At 36.1% G+C, this 22,554-nt stretch overlaps 1 protein-coding gene across 1 annotated transcript in view; it reads left to right on the top strand.

Moving 5' to 3' along the window:
- Window positions 1-22,554, top strand: part of Brr2 (U5 small nuclear ribonucleoprotein l(3)72Ab) — a 570,943-nt gene that overhangs the window by 86,842 nt on the left and 461,547 nt on the right. Inside the window, exons 7-8 of the mRNA XM_090384330.1 lie at window positions 792-887; window positions 16,444-16,596. Coding sequence (XP_090240456.1) covers window positions 792-887; window positions 16,444-16,596 — 249 coding nt within the window. The remainder of the gene's footprint in view (window positions 1-791; window positions 888-16,443; window positions 16,597-22,554) is intronic.

Genomic DNA, 22,554 nt, shown 5'->3' with positions numbered 1-22,554 from the left:
TGTTTTTACTAATTATTTATGTTACGTAACTTAAGTGGTTATATGTATAGTTAAAAGTACAATTTAATTGCCAATGAAGTTCAACAAGATTAATAGATTTTACTGATTAATTTCCTCGTAACAATGGCGGCTATTTACGAACGTTAAACACTTGGATTTGATACCCTTTCCGATACTAAGTAATACCTACAAAATCTCTAAGTTACTTTAAACTTAAGTACCGTAAATAGGAATATAAAGCTACTCTAGAAAATAAGCTAATATGTCAATTTAAACTAATAAAGCAGAAAATAAATCAGAAAAAACTTCTCTGTTCCAAGAGCGGCCATATGCTTATTGTGATTCTTATTTTGGTTATAGAACAAAAATAAAAAATTTTTAAAGTCACTGAAGAAGTGGTACAGGAAGTGCCATGGAACGTCTGAGAATAATCTGTAATTCTTTAAGAAATTAAAGGTATATTACACTCCACACAGGTTTAAGTGCATATTATTTCATCAATTTCCAATTCTGGCATATACCTGCACAGCATGCATGTTGCTAAAAGAATATTTAAGAATAGTGTACTTTATATTTCCTGTCCTTTTTCTTGTAAAAATCTTTTAGAAGAAACATGACAGGAATCCTCTTTTAAAATGCTTTTTAATATTTTAATTTTTTTAAGGGGTATCTCTAACAAGTGGTTAGTTTTAAAAATAAATAAATAAGTAATAGGTCCAAGGCTGTTCCTGATCCTCTCTACAGCTGTTGTTTTAAAGTATTTGTTTATTATAAGATTATGTTTATTTTAGGAAGAGGACATCTGTAGAGAAGTTAGAGATGAGGATTCCAATGATGAAAATGAAGGTGAAGAAGCTGTTGTTGATAGTACCTTACATGCAACAAATGTAAGTATTATAAGTAGAAGCCTTTAAATACTGAATTTATCTAAGGCTGTTTTTCTGATTTTTGTGTTTAAATTTGAAGGGTCATCTTATTATAATCTGTTTATTCAATCACACGTGTAATTGAAAAATTTGATTATAGCACTGGCCTTTTACTGTAGATAAATTATAATCACAAATCTTTCATTAATCTGTGCTCTCTTTTTCAACGTGATTTATGACCGAGAGTATTGCTTCTGTGTTCATTGTAGCTGGTAAAGACTACTTCAAGGATGAGATGTATCCATCCTTTGGTCTCTATAATCAACTAAACATTTGATCTCATTTCCATATCAGTGATGACCAGTCTCTTTGAAGATGAAATCTTCACTATAGAACAAAATTCAGCTTTTAATATAAGTGGTGCCACTGCAATTTTATTAGTTTGGTATGACAGTAATATATACAGGCAAGTCTCGGGCACAAATTGCTTGTACTTTTAAGACGCCATTGCAAAGCTTGTTATGAAATACGCCGAATGTGACATAATAACTGCCTTAACATATCCTTTTTTTAAGTCTGCAGATAATATGTTTGACACTTTGCTGTCATTCCTTGATAATTTAATCATCCAGAACTAGGGTAAGTTCACAACTGACGTATGTTGGCAGTTGTATAGACAGTGTTCAATAAAAGCAATACAGCAGAAAATAATCGCAATCCAACTGTTTTCCATTGCAGTGATAAACAAACTTGAAAAGAAAATATTAGCAGTATCAGATGTAGTGTGTCATTATGAAACATCTCTTTTTCTTATTTACTGTTGTCTTTTGATATAGCACATGGAATACACACTTGTGGCCATGACATGTGGAATGCACAATAATAGATGTATTATTAATACAAGCAGAAAGCTAAATGATATAATCATGCCTACATTGTACATGGAATGCTGTAATATTATAGCAAGACAAAGTTTTAGAATTATGAGTCTTTAGCGTTAAGCTTATGTTGTGGCCATAAAGAAAGCTGGTCTGAGAAACCAGATGTGACTCCACATTTTTACTTATGGCTATAATGTTATACCCATTAACAGACACAAAAGAATCAAGGTATGTTTTTTTTTTTTTTTCCTAATGCAGAAAAATTTTGTCCAGAATCATTCTTAATCAAGCACATGATTTTGCATTGAGCAGATCAAATTTTAGGTGTACATTCCATCTTTGAAACAGTCATTACATAGACTGCACACATGCAGCCATTAAAGTGCCTAGTCATGTTCCAGCATGCTCATTTGCTTTGCAGTGAGACAGGCTTTCATTACCTTGTATTTTTGCAGTTTGATAGAAAAATAACAGATAAAAGAATCAAACAATGAATTTTTAACAAAACTAAATAAAAACACCAACTGAAAGTTATGAGCTATTACATCAAGTTTATGGGGAAGATACTGTATCAAGAGCTTGCATGTTTGAATCACATAAAATATTTTTAAATAAGAAGGAAGAGAGAATGTGAAAGACAAAGGACCAGGCCATCCAGTATCCTTGAAAACTGATGAAAATGTGGACCGGGTAAGGATTAGAAGTGATTGTCATTTAAGCATTAGAGTGGTTGCTTCAGAACTCAATATGAACAAAGAAACAATTACACAAATCAAATTTTTTACTGAAAATTTAAGCATGACAAAAATGTGTGCTAAAAACTTTGAATGAAAATCAAAGAAGGAGAAGACTCCAAGTTTGCAAAGATGTTTTGAAAAAAAATTGAATATACAGACTTTGAGTACTGTAAATTACTTGTCATAAAAGTTGGCTGTTCTGTTATGACCCAAAAACTAAAAGACAGTCAATGCAATGGAAGACAAAGCAATACCCCAGACCAAAAAAAAAGCAAGAATGTTAAAATCAAAATGATAACCATGCTTCTTGTATTTCATTGATATTAAACAAATTATTACGGCTGAATATGCCCTACCAAATCAGACTGTCAACCAAACATACTACATTGAAGTTCTGACACAGCTGCATGAAAAAATTTGAAGGGGGAGACCTGAATTTTGGAAGGATGGTTGGATGTTCCTTCAAAACAATTTTCTGGCACACAATGTTCTCTCTATTTGCCAGTTTCTGGCCAAAAAACAAATCCCTGTTTGTGAACATGCACACTACTTGCCAGACCTAGCCCTGGTGACTTTTTTTCTGTTTCCTAAACTGAAAAGTGTACCTAAGGGAACCCATTTTAAGTCCATTGAAGACATTCAGAAAAAAAAAAAAATTACCAAATTTTAAAAGGTCTAACAGAAGATGACTTCCAAAATGTTTCTCTGCTTGGAAGAGATATATGGAACAGTGTGTGCAAACTCAAGGCAATTATTTTGAAGGGGATAACTTGTATGAAATATTTCATTATATTTATTTTATTGCAGCAGTCTCATTTTTAACAGCTACACCTTTATTCAGTTCATCAGAACCTCAGATTATCTAAGATCACTAGATATTTTTTACCCAGCACTTTACCTCAACCATAGTGTCTTTGTAAGGTATGTTATTGAAATTTGAAATACCCTTTTTGAACCTTTTTTCTATATTTAAGTTTAACTCTTTTTTTTTTCACGTCTAAAAAATTTGTAACTAGAAGCTCTACAATAGTTCTCTTATACTCTTATTTAAACGTTAGTACATAGTGACTACTGTAGAAAATTATAGCTATAATTGAAAAAGTTTAGTCAGGATCGACAATACAGGAAAAGAATACTCAACATTGGGTGGCCAAGGCTACGACTATTATAATCGGATCCCGATCAATGCACTCTGTTATTCAATTCAATCCAATGTATATAATCACAAAACCCATTGTCGGCGGAGATGGGAGAAATCCCAGGTGCCGTCTGACACGAACATACCTTATGTATATCTCTGTTGCGGAGATGGGAGAAATCCCAGGTGCCGTCCGACACAAACATACCTTATGTATATCTCTGTCTTTTCCCTCCAGCCTTCAGTGTCTCCCTTCCCCTTCTCTAACTTATAACCAGCATCTGAACCATCTCTAAATTGCCTGAGCCCTACACCCAAAAACTTAATAGCAACATCAGTTGCATAATCAATAATCCTTTTGGCTGATCCCTATCTGTAGCATTTTTTTTTTTTTTTTTGGTCCTAGCCACTGAAATCTCAGGAAATTAGGTGGCAGGACCTGCCAGAGTAAATAACTATAATACTGGTGTACCTGGTCTGCCTCCACGGGGCAGAGTGTGGACAACGTTAGAACCCATTAGGAGCCCAGCGGAACAACGGTACACTACACATATACAAAACCCATACACTTTTAAACCTCTGGTATTGACAGTGTTCTGTTCCACACCCACAATGTATACTACGCGGAGGTGGGGGAAACCCCCTGGTGCCGTTTGACACTAAACACACTCTGCACTCTGTATATTCTATATTATGTATTTTGTAACCAAGGGTTACAAAATTATTTGTTACTTAATTTGTACTTAATTATTCATTATTATTAGCTTATTCATTATTATTTTATGTTTTTATCCTTTTGATTTATTCAGGTAACTTTGCCTTCATATTACTTTAACCCCTGGCCATTGTGCAGTGACGGGCAGTTTCAACTAACTATTATGTAATCATCTGTGTTGCAATAAATCTCTCTCTCCTTATTTGAATTAATCTGGACTATTAGTATGAACTGTTAGTTTCCTGTTGAAAGTTTTAATAAATCAGCAATCAATATCGGTATGACCTGTAGTAGGCCCTGAGTGCGTAAAGACACTATGGACTGAAAACTACTTTAATATTTAATTATACAGAAAAGTTAAACTTTAAAAATCGCTGTGATAAATTTGGCTAAGGTAAAGAAAGCCAGCATGAAAACCACGGGAAACTTTTACCAGTCAAAAGCATTTCCCAGTACCGCAGCTTCTCCCTTCATTCTCAGTAAACAAATGTTGTTATTGGTAGTGGCAGTAGTCGTCGATAGTGATGTATTGATTAGTTTTTTCTTAAAAGCAGATTATCGGAGTTCCTTAAAGTATAAGTGAATAATTGGTTTTTTTTTTCTGTGTTTTTGTTACCTATACCAAGCAAATGAAGTGTCATGTACTAATAGATTCTTTTAAACTCATATTGGATCTAAGAGCTGTACTGAATTCTTTGATAGATCCAAGGTCCATACCAGATCATATAGTTCAGCTTGTTCAAACTGTTGTGCCTTCTCCGATATGACATCAACTTCCAAAATAACTTCATATTGTGCATACTATCCATCATATTATATTTTCCCAGAATACTCTATTCTGAGAAACAGTCAGAATCATTGTTTTGTGGAAGTAACAAAGTTCTGAGACTTAACTGGAATTGGTACACATTTACTGTTGGCTGGACTGTTTTAACACATGGGTGCACCCAGCAGACACCAGGGGCCTCAGCCTACTGGGGGGCCTCACTTGTTGATCTTAAATAATTTTTTAAAAGACCCTCTGTCCCATATGTTAAGTTGTGGTCAAAAGCACTGCAAACACAACATAATAACATACGGATACTGTTTTTGCTTTCTTTAAATTGTTTAAATTGTCGAAAATATTAATATTTAGAAAAATAAATAATTAACAAATTTAATTCTCACTTATGATTATAAATTAATAATAAATTAATAATTATAAATTAATCTCGAATAAGTAACGTTCACTCGAATAAGTAACGTTCATTAATAGAGAAGACTATTGTCACTTATTCTAGGTGGGCGCCACCACTCAGACGGCACCGTTTCGAAGCTAGTTGCTTTTCATCGGTGGGCGGGGAGGTACCCTGGTATTGCAAGTGAAGCGTTACTTATTCGAGGTGGTGCAATGCGTGGGCGACTCGTTGTGAATGATTAGTAGATATGGTGTCTCTACACCGATATTATACAGTAATGTTTATTATGTACATAGTAAAAAAATGGATGAAAGAAATGAAAAATGAGAAAAAAATAATTTTATTAAATAAGAACGTAATTAAGTAACAACGTAAATAATATCAACGTAAGGTTAAATAAAGTTTATTGAAGTTACCTTATTTTCAGTTGTACGAATAAAGAATGAATCCAGAATCCAGAGTTGTTCGTGTTTTTTTTTTTTTTTTTTTTTTTTTTTTTCAGATAAAATTGTCGTATTTTTTCAGATAAAATTGTGTCGTAACAATTAGTTAGGTCTTTAACTTCGCGCTTAACATTTGTTGCATAATCATGAAGAAGATCGCAAGGAAAAAGGCTTTAATTCTTTAATTTTCAAATCCTCGTAACTGCGGGGACTCGGATAATGAATACTCAGATACCTGGAACCCCCTGTATGTACTTTTAAATCAACAAAAGATGAGATTCGAAATGGTTTTAATGTGCTGAAGACCAGGAACTTCAATCAATTAATTGCTAATGAATTTAATGAAAAATGCCTAAAGAGATTTCCAATTGATTACGCAACAGATGGAAGAATAATTAATTGGCTGAAAGACACGGAAAGCATTGATGTTTGTCTGCGTAGTGACATGGCAAAAAACTTCGGCTGTCAATTTAATAACGATGGCATTGAATTGGAAGCCCATCCAAGGAATTCAAAAAAAAAAAAATAATAATTTTGAAGTCATAAATAATAAATAAATAAATAATAGAGGAGTTTTAAAGAGAAAATGAAACTCCTCAGATATAAGTATGGGCTTGGCACACCCAGGGTCCTGAGCTGGATATCATCATTCTTCTCTTTCTTGGTGATTCCCTTCTACTTTTGACTCTCTCTCTCTCTCTCTCAGGGTTACTCGGGAACTTTTTTTTTTTTTCCTGGTGCAGCATAAGCCTCAGGCTTCCTTGCATCATATGGATATTAATAATAATAATAATATAAATATAATTATATACTATTAATATATATATATATATATATATATATATATATATATATATATATATATATATATTATGTAATTATTATTATTATATTATATAATTAAAATTTTCATGCATGCGAGAAGCTTTGCATGGAGTGTAGTGGACACTAGTCCGCTACACTTACATGCAAAGTGACGTCACGAATGCCTTATAGGTCTGCTGCCGGTTAAAAATTTATTGCTTGGCGAATTGTATTATGTAGATTTGCCACATCATCATCATCAGTGTTATTGCAGTTGGCCACCCTACTGTTTCTATTATTTGTCATATAATGACCTGTCAGTCTTCATCAATATTGTATTTTACTTTGTATTTTATGTCCTGTTTGTATAATATCTTAAAATGAAATGGTTTTTTGAAAGTACTGCAAAAAAAGAAAAAATGCAAAGCATCAAGAAGAAATGATTAAACAGCTTCTAAAAGTTACAACCTTCTTTACTAAAACAGGTTTGGATTCAGTTACTGCAACCAACAGTAATGATTGTCCTTCAACTTCTACAGCCTCGAGTGCTGAAGAAAAACAAAATAGTATTATCCATCCAGAAAGATGCAGTATTAAACAATGCCATAGCTATTACGTTGAACACTTTGGAAAACATAATAGCTATTTGAAAATGAAATTGAACTTTCTGAAAAAAGTGAAATTTGATGAAAAAACAAAACTCCATCAACAGGGATGCTCCATCACCACCTTGACGTGGTGATGGAACATAGTTTCCTGTAGCTCTTTTAATACATAGGGTTAGGTTTTAATACATAGAGAGACCCAGAAAAAAAATTTAAACTGAGTAGGGCCCACATTTGGAAATTCGCCAGTGGGCCTGAGAATTCTTAAAATGGCGCTGACTGTTGGGGGCAGGATGTTTAGATAAAAGCAGATTTATGTATTATATTGCAGTTTATTTTTTGGTGCTGTTTCCTGTAATATTGCAAAAATCACATTCCAGTGCATTGCCTTTAGATTAAAACTACACCATAGATACACCAAAAGATTCTTACATGTGGAATTTTTGGCTTCCATTAACCTGTTATCTTATATTTTCAATGCACTGGTGGCAGATATATGAGGTTTGGCAATAAAGTTCCCAAACTGGTGCTGTAGTACTCATGTTTGATGAGATTGAAAATAAATGGCAGTGGTATGTTGTTGTTCAAAATTCCTCCAGTAGATGGTGGTACAGAGATTGCCAAGTAATCTGATTAGGTTGCTAGTAACATACAGTTTCGTTAGTAGCTTTAACATTCTTCTGTATCACGATTTTGCAGTGGAGCAAAGAATGAATATAAAATTTTGCTTTAAACTAGGAAAATCTGCAACAGAATCATTAAACGTTAAAAACAGTTTATGGTGATGAAACCCTAAACCATACCAGTGTGGTTGAAATGGTATGTGCAGTTCAAAGACATATGTGAGGATGTTTGAGTTGACCCAAGAAGTGGGTATCCATCAACCTCGTGAAATGAGGCCAGAGTTGCAAAACTTTGGGAAATTTTGGCAAGAGATCATCATTTGACTCTTAGAAATGGCTGATGGGTTGGATATGAATAAGGGGAGAATTCGTAAAATTCTACATGAAGATTTAGCAGAAAGGAGGGTCTGTGCAAAATTTGTGGCACACAGCCTCATGAATGAGCAGAGCAATGAACGGTGTCATTGTGTGAAGGCTTCCTCCAGAGTTCTCAAGACAATCCTAATTTCCTCAACTGTATTGATATGAGTGTTGGATGTTTCGGTATAATTCTGGAGCATCAGAGCAAGCAGTAGACTTAAAAATCATCATCAAGGCCCAAAAAGTTTTTTTTACAGAAGTCCAGGATGAAGAATATGTTGATTGTTTTTTCCAACAAACAGGCTGCCATTCAAAAGGAATCTGACCTGAATGGGTGCAAATCAATAAGCTGTGTTTTACATATGGGTTCTTCAAAGATCGTTGAAGTGCATTTTCTGGGTTAGGCTGCAATTTTGAGAGAAAAGTAGCTTGTTCTTGTTGCATGACAGTGTCTTCCCTCCCATCCCTGCTCATTCCACACTTGCTGTGAAGACACTTCTGTTGAAACATGAAATTGTCCAAATTAACAATCCACCCTAATTTCTCCATCTTTCTTGACCAGCAGACTTCTTTTCCAGGGTTAAAACTGGCCTCAAAGGAAAGAGATTTTTGGATGTTGAGGATGTTAAACAAATTATAATTGCTAAACTGAACATCTTTTTTGGATGTCTTCACCAACTCTTTTCAGAAATTTTAGAACAGTGTAATAAGTGCATTGAATCAGGTAACGATAACTGCAAATAAAAATAAAACCATTGTTGAGATCCTTCACTTTGTTCTTTTTTGTTGCACCTGTCTGGAAATTTTATTGCCACACCTCATAATATGAAGCCCCTGATTTGTTTTTGTCACAAATTATAATACTAAAATAAACATGCTATTCATTGATTTTTTTTCAATGAATAGCTTTGAATGACTTTTCAATGAAAACGTCAGTGATTTTTTTTTGAATTCACAGTGTAAAATTTCCATATGTTTAACTTCAGTAATCAGGATTTTGGTATGCTGACAATATGACATTGTTCCAGGGGTGGGTGGAGGAAGTTACATTAGTTGTGGCAAAGCAACAGGCACAAAGTTGTAGGAGTGCTGTGACTCTGGGGACAACCGAGGGGGGGGGAACAGTTCTCCAATGCCTCACAGTGTAAAAAAATGTATAGGTTGTGAAATGTTTGTGGAACTTTCTGGAACAGGACATGATCTAGCTAAGGAGGATGTCTTTGTTCAGCATTCTGATGGGTGCTTATGAGAGTTTGAACAGTTGGCTAGATGCCCTTTAAGATATTAAAATGGGGGACACACGAAGCTCTCAGCTGCCCAACTCAACACCACAGCTCACTCTTGTGCATCAGGCAACACAGCGGCAATCTATAAGGCAGAATGCACTGGTCCCACAGGAGATATTGTCAGTGACTCTATTGTCAGGGAGACGGGTAATATACTGTGTAAAAAGGATAGGTGGAATAGGACCAGGGTATGTCTGCCACGGGCAAAAGTTGATGACATTGTAGATCAGATGTCATCTTTTAACGGTACAAAGGGTGATATTGTTGTATACATTCGCAGTAATAACATTAAGAGTAAGAAATCTGCAGACTTACTTATTAGGTGACACAGAAGCCTATGGCAGATATAAACTAGTCTGTAATAAAGTCACAAAGGATGTTAGGCAGGCGAAGGCAGATTACGAGAAATCCTTGGCAAAGGATGCAAAGAGTTCTTTACTTATGTAAACTCTAGACGGAAGGGAATGAATCAGATTGGACCACTTAACATAGATGGGTTGACTGTTGATGATCATGCTAAAGTAGCTGATAAACTGAATGAATATTTTGCATCTACATTCACACATGAGGAGTTATTCAATAAGATGAGTGCCAGAAGTTTATCAAACTCTAACAGAAAGCTAAGTGATTTTGTAATAACTGAGAGCAAAGCGGAGGAGAAATTGTTGAAGTTAAACATAAAAAGGCACCTGGGGTGGACGGGATCTATTCAGTTATATTAAAGGAGTCAGCAAAGGAAGTAAGCAAACCCTTAGCCATAATTATGAGAGATTCCTTGGACTCGGGAGAGGTCCCCATGGACTGGAGGTGTGTGCAAATGTATCACCAATTCACAAGGACCCGGGTGCCAAGCGATTGTGACTGAGCGATTTCTCTGTGTTATTACTGTGATTTCCCAAAAGTGATTTAGTTATTTTACGTTCTTGACGTTAATAAATTTATTCATTTAAAAACAGCTCTTGTTACAAAAACACTTGTACAGAGCAAGAAAGGAAAGGCACCTTTCTTTATTTCTTCTAGTTTACTCCTAACACTTACTACTTTTCGCTTGGTCACACCAAGCACTATTCCTGCCTCCCTGTGGCGGGGCCGGAAATCTTGGCAGAACAGACAATCTGCCAAGGGCCAAAAGGAGCAAAGATGGACCTTAATGGTTTTCCGCCTTTAGAGCCGAAAAACTCTCGGCCAGACACGGAAACAGAACATGGCACATCGCAACCCAAGAGGTTTAAAACCAATTCCTCAGCGACAGATTTCCCAGCTTTTATTATAATGCACTCTCTTGCTGATCGATCCCTCAGTAAGCTGTCTCCATTTCTTATCCAAAAGCACCTGGAAAGTCTCACAGGATCTCCTAAGACAGTCAAGCGACTGCAATCAGGAGACAATAAACTGTGAACATTTGGAGAAACTGCTAAGCCTTACAAACTTTGCTGGAATTCCAGTAAAAGTTTCTCCCCATGCAACTCTAAACACATCCAAAGGGGTTATATCCAGCTGGGATCTATTGAATGTCACGAAACAGCAGATAATACAAGAACTTCAAGACCAAAACCTTATTGCAGTCAAAAGGATTATGACTAAAAAAGACAATACACTTACACCTACAAGGAACATTATTCTCACTTTCAATACGCCATCATCGATAAAAGCAGACTATCTACTTTGTCGCATTAGGCCCTACATTCCTAATCCATTGAGATGTTTTAAGGGCCAAAAGTATGGCCACTCTCAAATAGCATGCAGAGGAAATCAAGTTTGCCCCAATTGTGGGTCCTCTGACCACACTCAAAGTGATTGCTCAGCAAAAGAAATGGTCTGCCCCAACTGTAAAGGCAACCATCCTGCTTATTCAAGGTCATGCGACAAATGGAAAACTGAAAAGAAAATTGTGAAATATAAGATTGAAAACAAAGTAAGTTTTCAAGAAGCAAGGAAAGTAATTGCTCCCAGTATGACTAAGCGTACATATGCCAGTATTGCACAAAAGTATCAATCAGTGGCCACCCAAACTAATGTTACAGTCCTTTCAAACACTTCAATCTCTGACTGGGCTCGAGTTGTTCTCTCCCAGCAACAGTCCAATATCCCTAAGCAGTTGAAACAGGCAAATAATACTGCACTTACACCAGCAACTTCTCCTTCTCATCCCACAGTGATTGCTTCTACATTGAATAATTGAAGCTCACATTTAAAAAAGAATATCCAAGGAACATCTATGGATACACTCGACTCATCCAGACAAGAAGAACCTATCTTAGAAATACGTGCGGAAGAAGAAATGGTCATCGGTCGACCATTCTTCTCCAAAAAAGACAACCAAAGCCTGAATGTCACAAGCCAGTCACATTAAAAAAAACAGTCAGATACAGCTTCTTCTACTAAACACCAGTAATGCCTTATATTCTACAATGGAATTGCAGAGGATTTCATAGCAACCTTAATGATATTCAAGTCTTAATTAACCGCTACTCTCCAGTTAGTTTCTGTCTACAGGAAACCTATTTAATCCTCAAATTTCCACCAACATAAAGAACTATGCCATCTATTGACAAGATCGTAATACTTCAAATGCTGCTCGTGGAGGCGTGGCCATCTTGGCCAATTCAAAGATCCCGACCAAACAAATTGTTTTGCAAACTGATATTGAAGTTGTTGCTGTAAGTTTGATAACCCAGATTGCGTTAACACTAGTATCAGTCTATCTCCTACCAAGTCATACCTTTTCTTACCAAGATCTTGAAAACCTGCTAATGCAATTACCCCCCCCCCCTGTCTGTCTGTTGGGTGATTTCAGTGGCCACCTCCCCTTATGGGGATCAACAAAATTAGATACACATGGCTGCTTAATTGAAACTTTTCTAGATAAGCAAAACCTTACTGTTCTTAATACTGGTGCACCCACTCACATACAATTACCAACTGGACAAACTTCTGCAATCGATCTATCAGTATGTTCCCCGATTCTGTTTCCATTCATAGAATGGAACCGAATATTTATGGAAAAAGTTTATCCCAGATCTTGGCATCATGCCACAGTTCTTGTCTTTTTGAAACCTGGAAAAGACCCTACCAGGCCATACAATTACCGATCAATTTCCCTCTCCAGTTGCCTCGGTAAATTACTTGAAAAAAATATTCATAAACGACTTGTTTGGATCATCGAAACACAACACCTAATGAGTAATAATCAGCATGGCTTTCGTAAGAACAGGTCCTCCTCAGATCTCATGATCAGGGCAGAGTCTGCAATTTGCAATGCCTTCGTAAAAAATGAACATCTCATTTTGGTTTCCATAGAATAGAGAAGGCATTTGGCACTACCTGGCACCATAGCATTCTCAGTTACCTCCATGCCCCTGGTCTACGAGACAACCTTCCAATATTCATCAGGAACTTTCTCCTGAATCGTTCGTTCCAAGTTCGATACCACAACTCGCTTTTTATGACATTTTTACAGGAAGGAGTGCCACAAGGTTCTGTATTGAGTGCAACTCTCTTTGCCCTTAAAATTGATTCTATCACAAAAGAACTTCCAAATACAGTCGAGACCTATCTTTATGCGGATGATCTCCATTTCTTGCCACTCTCAGAATATGAGATCCATTGAACGGCAATTGCAGATATCCTTGAATAAGGTCCAAAGGTGGGCAGGACTCAATGGCTATCGTCTATCTCAGCAGAAAACTGTTGCAATCTACTTTTGTAATCAACGAAAAATGCATACTGATCCTGAACTTCAGATGTCAAATTTTACCCTTCCAGTGACCAACAATATCAGATTCTTGGGATTAATCCTTTACAGAAAATTAAATTTTTTTGAGCACATTAAATCGGTGCATACTTCCTGCCTCAAAAAACTGAACATACTCAGAGCTTTATCTACCCTGTCTTGGGGAGCAGACCGTACATCTTTGTTTCTCTTATATAGAGCATTGATCAGATCCCGTTTGGATTATGGTGCTCCAATCTACGATCCTGCCTGAAAGAGTGCACTATGCTGGTTGGACCCTATACAGCATAGTGCATTGTGGATTGCCCTTGGTGCATTCAGGACATCTCCTACCCATAGTTTATATATTAAAGCACATGAGTCCCCTCTTTGTCTCCGCAGGAAAACACTACTTCTTAAGTATGCAGCCCGAATACAAAGTTGCTGTCAGCATTCTATTGAGCCATACCTCTTTAATCCACCATTGTAAAACCTCTATAGAAATTAACCCAGTAAAATAAGACCGGCAGGCTTATGCCTAATTGAAATAACTCAGAGTTGGAGTGTTCCTAATGTCAACAGGCTACAAATAGTGAAATTCTCTCACCCACCTTGGACACCTCCTCCTCACTTATTTTATTTATTTAATTAACTTTTGATACTTATCTTCAAAAATGGGGAAAGAATCACCTACTCACACTCAACGTGAAAAAACTCCATGCAAGCCATATTCAGAAATATGCTAATTTATTGCCAATATATACTGATGACTCCAAATCATTCAGCCGTTGGAGCAGCAGTGGTATTTCCCACTACATTCATTTCTGCTTCCCTTCCACCTGAGTATAGCAGCTTCTCTGCAGAACTTCATGCAATAAAGTTAGCTTTAGAAAACCTGAATCTCTACCCATCTTTAAAATATATTGTATACACTGACTCTCTAAGCTCAATTACAGCAATACAAAACTTTTCGTACAAGGTTCATCCTATGTTAAACCAAATCAGAAGCCTCTTATTAAAAATTGAGGAACGTCATCAAACAGTGACCTTTTTCTGGATCCCAGCCCATTTGGGGATAAAAGGGAATGAACTGGCTGACAAAACTGCGAAAAATCCATCCACTTATGATTTAACCCTTGCTCCTATTCCAATCTGACTATAATCATATCATACAAATAACATGTCTTGCACAATGGAAAGAGCTATGGAATACCCAGACCAATAATAAACTTTATCAGTTGAAGCAGGGTCCATAGCTTCGCTCTAGTACCGAAACAGTACGAAGGGAAGAATTAGTGCTTGCACAAGCACGGATAGGACATACATACCTGACTCACCTTCATCTACTTACAGGAGAGGATCCTCCTCAATGTCCGCACTGTTCCTCACACTTAACAATCAAACACATTCTTGTTGACTGCCTTCACTATCATCAGGACAGAATATCCACCCTCCTTTCCCTAAGAAATCTTCGAGAACCGAAGACATTAAAACATATTATTGGTGACGATGCAAACATCAATGAATTTTCTCATTATTGAGTTGATGGGAATGCTTACCTTTCTGTCCATAGCCAGGTGGGCAAGAGCAGCAGTTCGTAGCACACGCTTCTTGATTAGACCGAGGTTTGATCCCGTGACCACCAAATACGGAGGATGTGGAAAGGTCAGGGAACGACCACTGCATATCCTCGGAGCAATATGGCCTTAGTTACTAATGCTCCTAAAAACCAAATAACAACAACAACCTTTCTGTCATTGCTGACCAAATATATCCCTTTGTCATGACAATGTATCCAGACAACACCACTGTTTATCAATAAGACATGCCATGCCTTGCAGCATGACAATGAATTCTCTGCCTCCCGTGGTCACTCATCTCAACCCTACTTGAAAAGGATATTTGATGCTGCAAATAGGATGGAATGCCCATTCACCTGTGTGGGCATTGCTGGGCATGTGCAATGCATGGGTAACATTACCATAGGACATTGTGCGGCACCTTGTAGAGTCCATGACAAGATGTGTAGAAGCTGCAAGTGCACATGTTTAAGTACTCTGCAAAAGTAATAAAAAAATCGCTTAGGAACTTTTGCAGTGAAAGTTTGTTGTGTTTAGGAATCTAGAATAAATATTAGAAATTCTGCATATTAGGAATCTAGAATAAATATTAGAAATTCTGCATATTAGGAATCTAGAATAAATATTAGAAATTCTGCATATCCTTCTTGAAATGAGGCCTCCAGACCTGTATACAGTACTCAAGGTATGGCCCGACCATTGCCTTATACAAGGGAATAATCACCTCCTTATCCCTGCTAGAAAAATTCCTGTATATCATTGATAAGACACCATGAGCTACTCTTGCAGCCCATCTGCACTGCTCAGAGAACTTCATATCTGCCTGCACAATTACCCCCAGGTCCTTTTCATTCTCTACCACTGTCAGTGTAGTACCACAGAGTTGATATGTTGCTCCGAGGTTGCTGTTTCCCATATGTAGTACTTTACATTTGTCAATGTTAAACTTAGGATCAAGTATAGAGAAGGGCAACGAGATTGATGAGTGGAACAAAGAGGTGGTGGTTACCAAGAAAGGTTAAGTTCTGTAAATTGCAGCTTCTGGAAACTAGGAACCTCTGACATGATCTAATTGAGATGTAAAAGGCCTTGAATAGTTTGATCAAGCTCAGTGCTAATGGGATTTTATCTCTTGCTCATATGTAGTACTTTACATTTGTCAATGTTAAACTTAGGATCAAGTATAGAGAAGGGCAACGAGATTGATGAGTGGAACAAAGAGTTGGTGTTACCAAGAAAGGCTTAAGTTCTGTAAATTGCAGCTTCTGGAAACTAGGAACCTCTGACATGATCTAATTGAGATGTAAAAGGCCTTGAATAGTTTGATCAAGCTCAGTGCTAATGGGATTTTATCTCTTGCTCAGATCACTCACCTGATGGGACATGAATTCAAATTGAGGAAAGACAATTTTACTACATAAATTTTATTATTGATTACAACAACTAACAATTACAGTAAAAATTTATTTCATAGATAAACTTATCTCACTAAATTATTCATTTCATTGTTTACAGCTTGGAATAAGTCAAGAATCAATGGGTAAAGGTTCTAAGGGCCTACATCCTCGTGAGATAGATGCATATTGGCTGCAGAGAAAGCTTAGTAAGTTCTATGATGATCCAGTTGTAGCTCAGACAAAGGCTGGTGAAGTTTTGGAAATATTGAAGGTATTTGCTTTTAGTTTTTGAGGTATTTCAGATATATATATCTATATATATATATATATATATATATATATAATTGCTAGTATTCGATTATTGATTTATGGTGCACTCCTCACAAATAATTTTCTTGTTCACGTGTTAAGTGTGCTTTTTAAATCTAGTAAGTTGATTGATAGTTTTAAAGGAAATAGCTCTTCCTCTTGAAAGATAGTTGTATCATAAATTCAGTAGTGCTTTCAAATATCTTTTCATATCTCTCTTTAATGAACTTCCATATAGCGAATTTTTCTGTTTAACGAATTTTTTTTTTATTTCCCCTTAGTCATTACATTGAAAATAGTTTCCATATAATGAAGAAAATTTCCATATAATGAACTGATTTCAAGAGACCTGGGTATGCATTGTTCGCATCTCTGGTCTTTAGGCGATAGAACTGATGCTGTAGAAAGCATAAATTAAGAGCTAAAACATTCCTGAATTTAGTAGTGCCCGTAAAACCTATACAACCGCCTCAACTGTACCGAGAAGTGTTACTGCTATACTGTATCATTGGCAAAGATTAAAGCATATTCTCGACGCACACATTGGCTCTGATCAACCTGTTTTCCACTGTAAGCACCCTATTAGAGAATTAGGAAAGAGTGATTTTCCTTTATCCCAGAAATCCATCCATTGTTTTGCAGAAATGAGTCATCCACACTTTCACTAAATTTCATGTCTCTGTTTACATGGCATTTACAAGCAGTCCCTCAGGAAAAAGTAGAAGTGCTTAATAATGTAGATCAGGGCATTAAAAAAAAAAGAAAAAGAAATTGCTTTAAAATTTGGTATCCTTGCCAGTAGTGTATCAACCATTCTGAAAAACTGTGTTTCATTTTTCAAACTGTTTTAAAAAAGGCTATGGAGTATGCATCTTTTCTGGGGCATAAAACATTGCAAGCCAGTTCTGGTTGGCTGGACAAATTTAAAAAGTTCCATGGCCAACTCAAAAAAAGTTCTTTCTTTCTGCTGAAAGTGCAGTTATAATCGAAGAAGACTTTTATTGATATAATATTTAATAATGTGACAGCACACCTTGAATAGATTCTATATTCCCGTCAGCAGAATCCAAACCAAGTTTTGTAAATACCCATTGGAAAGAAACAGTTTTGAAAAAAAAAAATTATGAAAGCCTATGATCCCAAGACACATTGAACGTTGATGAAACAGGTATATTTTTTAAAGTTTTGCCAAACAAGACACTGACTTTTAAAGATGATAAAAGTTTAGGTGGTAAAATTAGTAAGAAGAGAATTATAGTCTTCATTGGTACAAATATGAAAAAGTGAAGCTTTTGGTAACAGGCAAAAGCAAACAACCTGTTTACTTTTCAAAGGAGTAAAGTTATTAGAGTTGGACCTCAACATAAAATCTTGAATAACAAGTGAAATTTCTGAACATTGGATTTTAAATTTCGACAGATAGATGATGAAAGAAAACAAAAATCGAGTTGATTGTCAACAACTGCCTTGCCCACCTTCAGTCAGTAATTTTGAAACTTACAAGTGTGAAGCTTGTTTTCTTGTTTTGAATACCTCATCTAAACTGCAGCCAGTGGACCAAAGCATTATCAAGAATTTGAAAATGCACTATGGAAGGCACATACTGAAAAAAATTATACTGAGAATAGAAACTAACCGACCTATAGATTTGCAGATGTGCATATCAGAGTTGGCAAAAGTGTGGAGTCAAGATATGATGGAAACAGTGATTAAGAATTGTTTTGGAAAAACAGGTTTTGCTAAAATGCAAATTAACAGCTATGAGAGGGATGAACTACTACAAGATATTGAGCAACCTTGGAAAAACTCCAGGCAAAAACCTACTCCCTCTGCCTAAGGTTGACCTATTACAACTTCATTTAACAGTCAAAGAGGTTTGATCAGTGGAGAAATTGTTCTTGACAAATTTTTGGGAGTTGATAATGATATCATAGCTGAATATCCAAGTGACTCCAACATTTTGGAGAATATTCAAAGAACTGGTAACAATATTGATGATGAGTTGTATGAAAATGAGAGCAATAGTAAACCTTCAAAACTTAAAATGTTGGCAGCATTTGAAACTTTGCGTCGAGGCCTTCAGTGTAAAGAAGATGTGACAGAAAATATATATTTGAGTGTTTAAACAAATGCGAACATTTTTACGAATGATGTGCAATAAAATCCAGTGTACAACAAATATTTTACGAATTAATTCTTAAATGTGTACTAATATATTGTGTACATCATGTAAATAGTAATTTCTTAATATGTATGTATTAATAAGTTAATTGTTTTAAAATGTTAGAAAATTTATTCATTCCAACTTATTTCTGATTTATTTCCTATCTTTTACTATATTTCTGAATGTTGAATTACAGTATTTTTCATTGATAAAAAGGTCATATTTCTTTATAATGTAATTTCTGTTTAACGAATTTTTTCAAGAGAATGGTCAATTTCATTATATTGAGGTCCAACTGTAAATATTTCAGTATTTCAGAAATCAGTATTCAAAATTGCAGTGTGAAAAAGTAAGTTTTAAGACTGTTCATAGTAGCACATGCATATTTTCTGCTTGAACATTTCACATTCCAATGTGTTGCTTTCACATTTTTATTGGTTCTCTTCTGAGATATGGAACCAGCCAAAATTGTTTTTTGATTAGCACAGCTGCTTTTATCTGTGAATAGCATAAGTGACATGATATTGTTTTGAGGAATTATATCATTGCCGGTTAAAGAAATTAGATTTTCTGGTTAAAGAAACTGATTAGTTTAAAAAAATAATAAAAATTAAAATTCTTTAGCACATTTTCTTTTAATGAGTAAAGGTATTTAGTAATGCATAGTTCTGTTAAATCAGTTATTCTTATTTTGTTATAATAATTATTAAAACCTGTTTTACCCAGTTAGCCCGTGAAAACCTGGTATAGCTCATGAAAAAAACCTACTCCCTCTGCCTAAGGTTGACCTATTACAACTTCAGTTAACAGTCAAAGAGGAATTTAAAAATTCTCCCAGTATAATCCAGACCTCTCCAAATGAATACCAGATGGTAGAGTATCATGTCAACTAAGTTACCATGGAGAACCTGGAGAATCATGCCAACTAAGTTACCATGGAGAACCAGGAGAATATTGCAGGAAAAAAAAAAAAAAAAATATATATATATATATATATATATATATATAAATATAATGTGCGGTTTGAAGAATAAATAAAGTGTCTGTGAAAATGGAAATGAAAAGTTCACAAGGTGCCAGAACTAAGAGAAGTTTAAGGAATAGTAGAAAGTGGAAGTGAAGTAGTGGTTAAACAGGTGAAAGAATTTGAAAAACCTAGTGCAAAAATGAACTGGGCTGAGTGGGGGGGAAGGAATATGCAAGTAATTAAATAACACTATATCCAGATATGGGGGGGCAATTTTAGCAAGAGGTCGAATCAGGATATGGCAAATATGCATAATCTGAATATAGTCGATGAAAATATGATACATGGCCAGGAAATTCAAGGAACACTACTCCTGACCATGTATCAGGCACTGCGTTTCCAAACTTGTCTGTAGTATTAGAAAAAGATGGACAAATATGCAACCTTTTATTGTAATACTAGTAGACAAGGTAGTCCCTACGCAGTGTAAAACATGTAAATTAAAATAAATACAAATATATACAAATTTACAAAGTGTAATGTAGAATATGATACAAATGTATGTGAAGTGTATGAAAAGTATAGACAAGCAAATGGTATAGGGAATGGTAAGTTCTAGGGTAGGGGAAGGGGAGAAAAGATGTTCAAAAGAAGGCGAAAATAGCGATAGGATTTAGGATAGATGGAGCATTAGTATCACCCTCGTATTGCACTAATAGTTTTACGAACTGGAAAAAAATAGAAAAAGACAGTATAAAGAATAAAAGTGTAGAAAAAGTCATTAAAAATACTGACTTACTGGGTGTGTAAAGGCCCAACCTTTAAGAAAGCGTTCTGGTATAAGCAAGCGTTAGTAAAAATGGGTGTTAATACCATAGGCTTATAGAGAAGGAGGGAAATCGAAACCAAAACTAAAAGTTACCTGGAGTCATTAAGTAGAACGGAGGAGCGACATACACAGCTAGGAAGCGAAAGGGAGAAACAATAACAAGTCACCAAGTTTTTGTAGATTTAGAGATAGTTTTTTATAGATCTAAAACTATTAGTGCAATACAAGGGTGATACGAATGCTCCATCTGTCCTAAATCCTATTGCTATTTTTGCATTCTCTAGCTTTGTATTACAAGGTATTGTTCGTATCGTTATTACCTATGCCTCTGCAGTTTGGTTTCATAGAATCACCCTGGTAGCAAACAGAAACTACTTGACTCCACGCAAAGAAGCATATTAGCATTAGCATTAGTAGAGGCATATGATGCAAGAAAGCAAGCATATGCAGCATCAGCCAAAAAAAAAAAAAAAACCCTTTCACTTCACCCCCTCTGTTCGTTCGAAATACCTGTCCAGCTGAGCCTTAAATTTATTTAGGCTATCAACTTCCACAACAAGGGATGGAAGTCTGTTCCACCAACCAACTACCCGCTGGCTAAAGGCAAATTTCCGGACGTCTATCCTACATCTGTCTTTCCTCGATTTGAATTTATGCCCTCTCAGGTCATTATTCTGAGCAAGAGGCAGTATCCCCTCAGCATTGAGCATGCTCAAACCATTCAAGGCTTTGTACACCTCTATCAGATCACCTCGCCGGTGCCTAGTCCCCAGACACTGTAATTTGCAATACTTAAGCCTTTCTTCGTAAGAGCAAACCTTGGTTCCGTTCACTAACCTTGTTGCCCTTCTCTGTACTTGTTCCAGCAGCTGTAATGAGGCCTCCAAACCTGTATAAGGTACTCAAGGTGCGGCCTGACCATTGCCTTATACAAGGGAATAATCACTTCCCTATCCCTGCTAGAAAAATTCCTGTATATCATTGATAAGACACCATGAGCTACTCTTGCAGCCCGTCTGCACTGCTCAGAGAACTTCATATCTGCCTGCACAATTACCCCCAGGTCCTTTTCATTCTCTACCACTGTCAGTGTAGTACCACAGAGTTGACACGTTGCTCTGTGGTTGCTGTTTCCCATATGTAGTACTTTACATTTGTCAATGTTAAACTTCATTTGCCAACTCTCAGCCCATCTGCTCAACCTTTCCAGATCTTGTTGCAGCAGCATAGCGTCAGTAGCATCCTTAACAACCCTGCCAACCTTTGTATCGTCTGCAAACTTGGACATTAAGCTTGATATACCATCATCAATATTATTTATAAATACAGAAAACAACAATGGACCCAACGCTGAACCCTGAGAGACTCCACTAATAACATTAGTCCACGATGAGCAGTGTCCATGTTTACTCCATCTATGGTATTCCCCTTCCTGAATAACTTCTCATGTGTGAATGTAGATGCAAAATATTGATTTAGTTTGATAGCTACTTGAGCAGGATCATGAACAGCGGAACCATCGATATCAAGTGGACCAATCTGATTCATCCCCTTCCTTCTAGAGTTTACATAAGTAAAGAATTCCTTGCTGTTTTTCTTTGCATCCCTTGCCAAAGCTTTCTCGTAATATGCCTTCGGCTGCCTAACCTCCTTTGTAACTTGGGTACAGATCAACTTATATCTATCATAGGCTTCTGTGTCACATGTTAATTTATATGTATCACCATTTTTCTTCTCTGTCATATGCCCAGTAATAGCAACACTACGTCTCAAATTACGAGCATTCAAACGCACAAGCACAACAAAAAGAATCGACCTGGAGAAACTGAAGAACACCGCCAACAGGCGAAAAGTACAGCTTAATCTCAACACTACAATCCGATCGATCAAAGCAGTAACAACAGACGTGCAAGCATTCGGGCGTTCACTCAAACAGTGCATCAATGAAACAGCAGAAACC

The sequence above is a fragment of the Mastigoproctus giganteus genome, chromosome 11 (genome assembly GCF_048544385.1).
Source record: "Mastigoproctus giganteus isolate SK-2022 chromosome 11, ASM4854438v1, whole genome shotgun sequence".
NCBI lineage: Eukaryota > Metazoa > Arthropoda > Arachnida > Uropygi > Thelyphonidae > Mastigoproctus > Mastigoproctus giganteus.
This window is presented reverse-complemented; position numbering and strand designations above follow the sequence as displayed.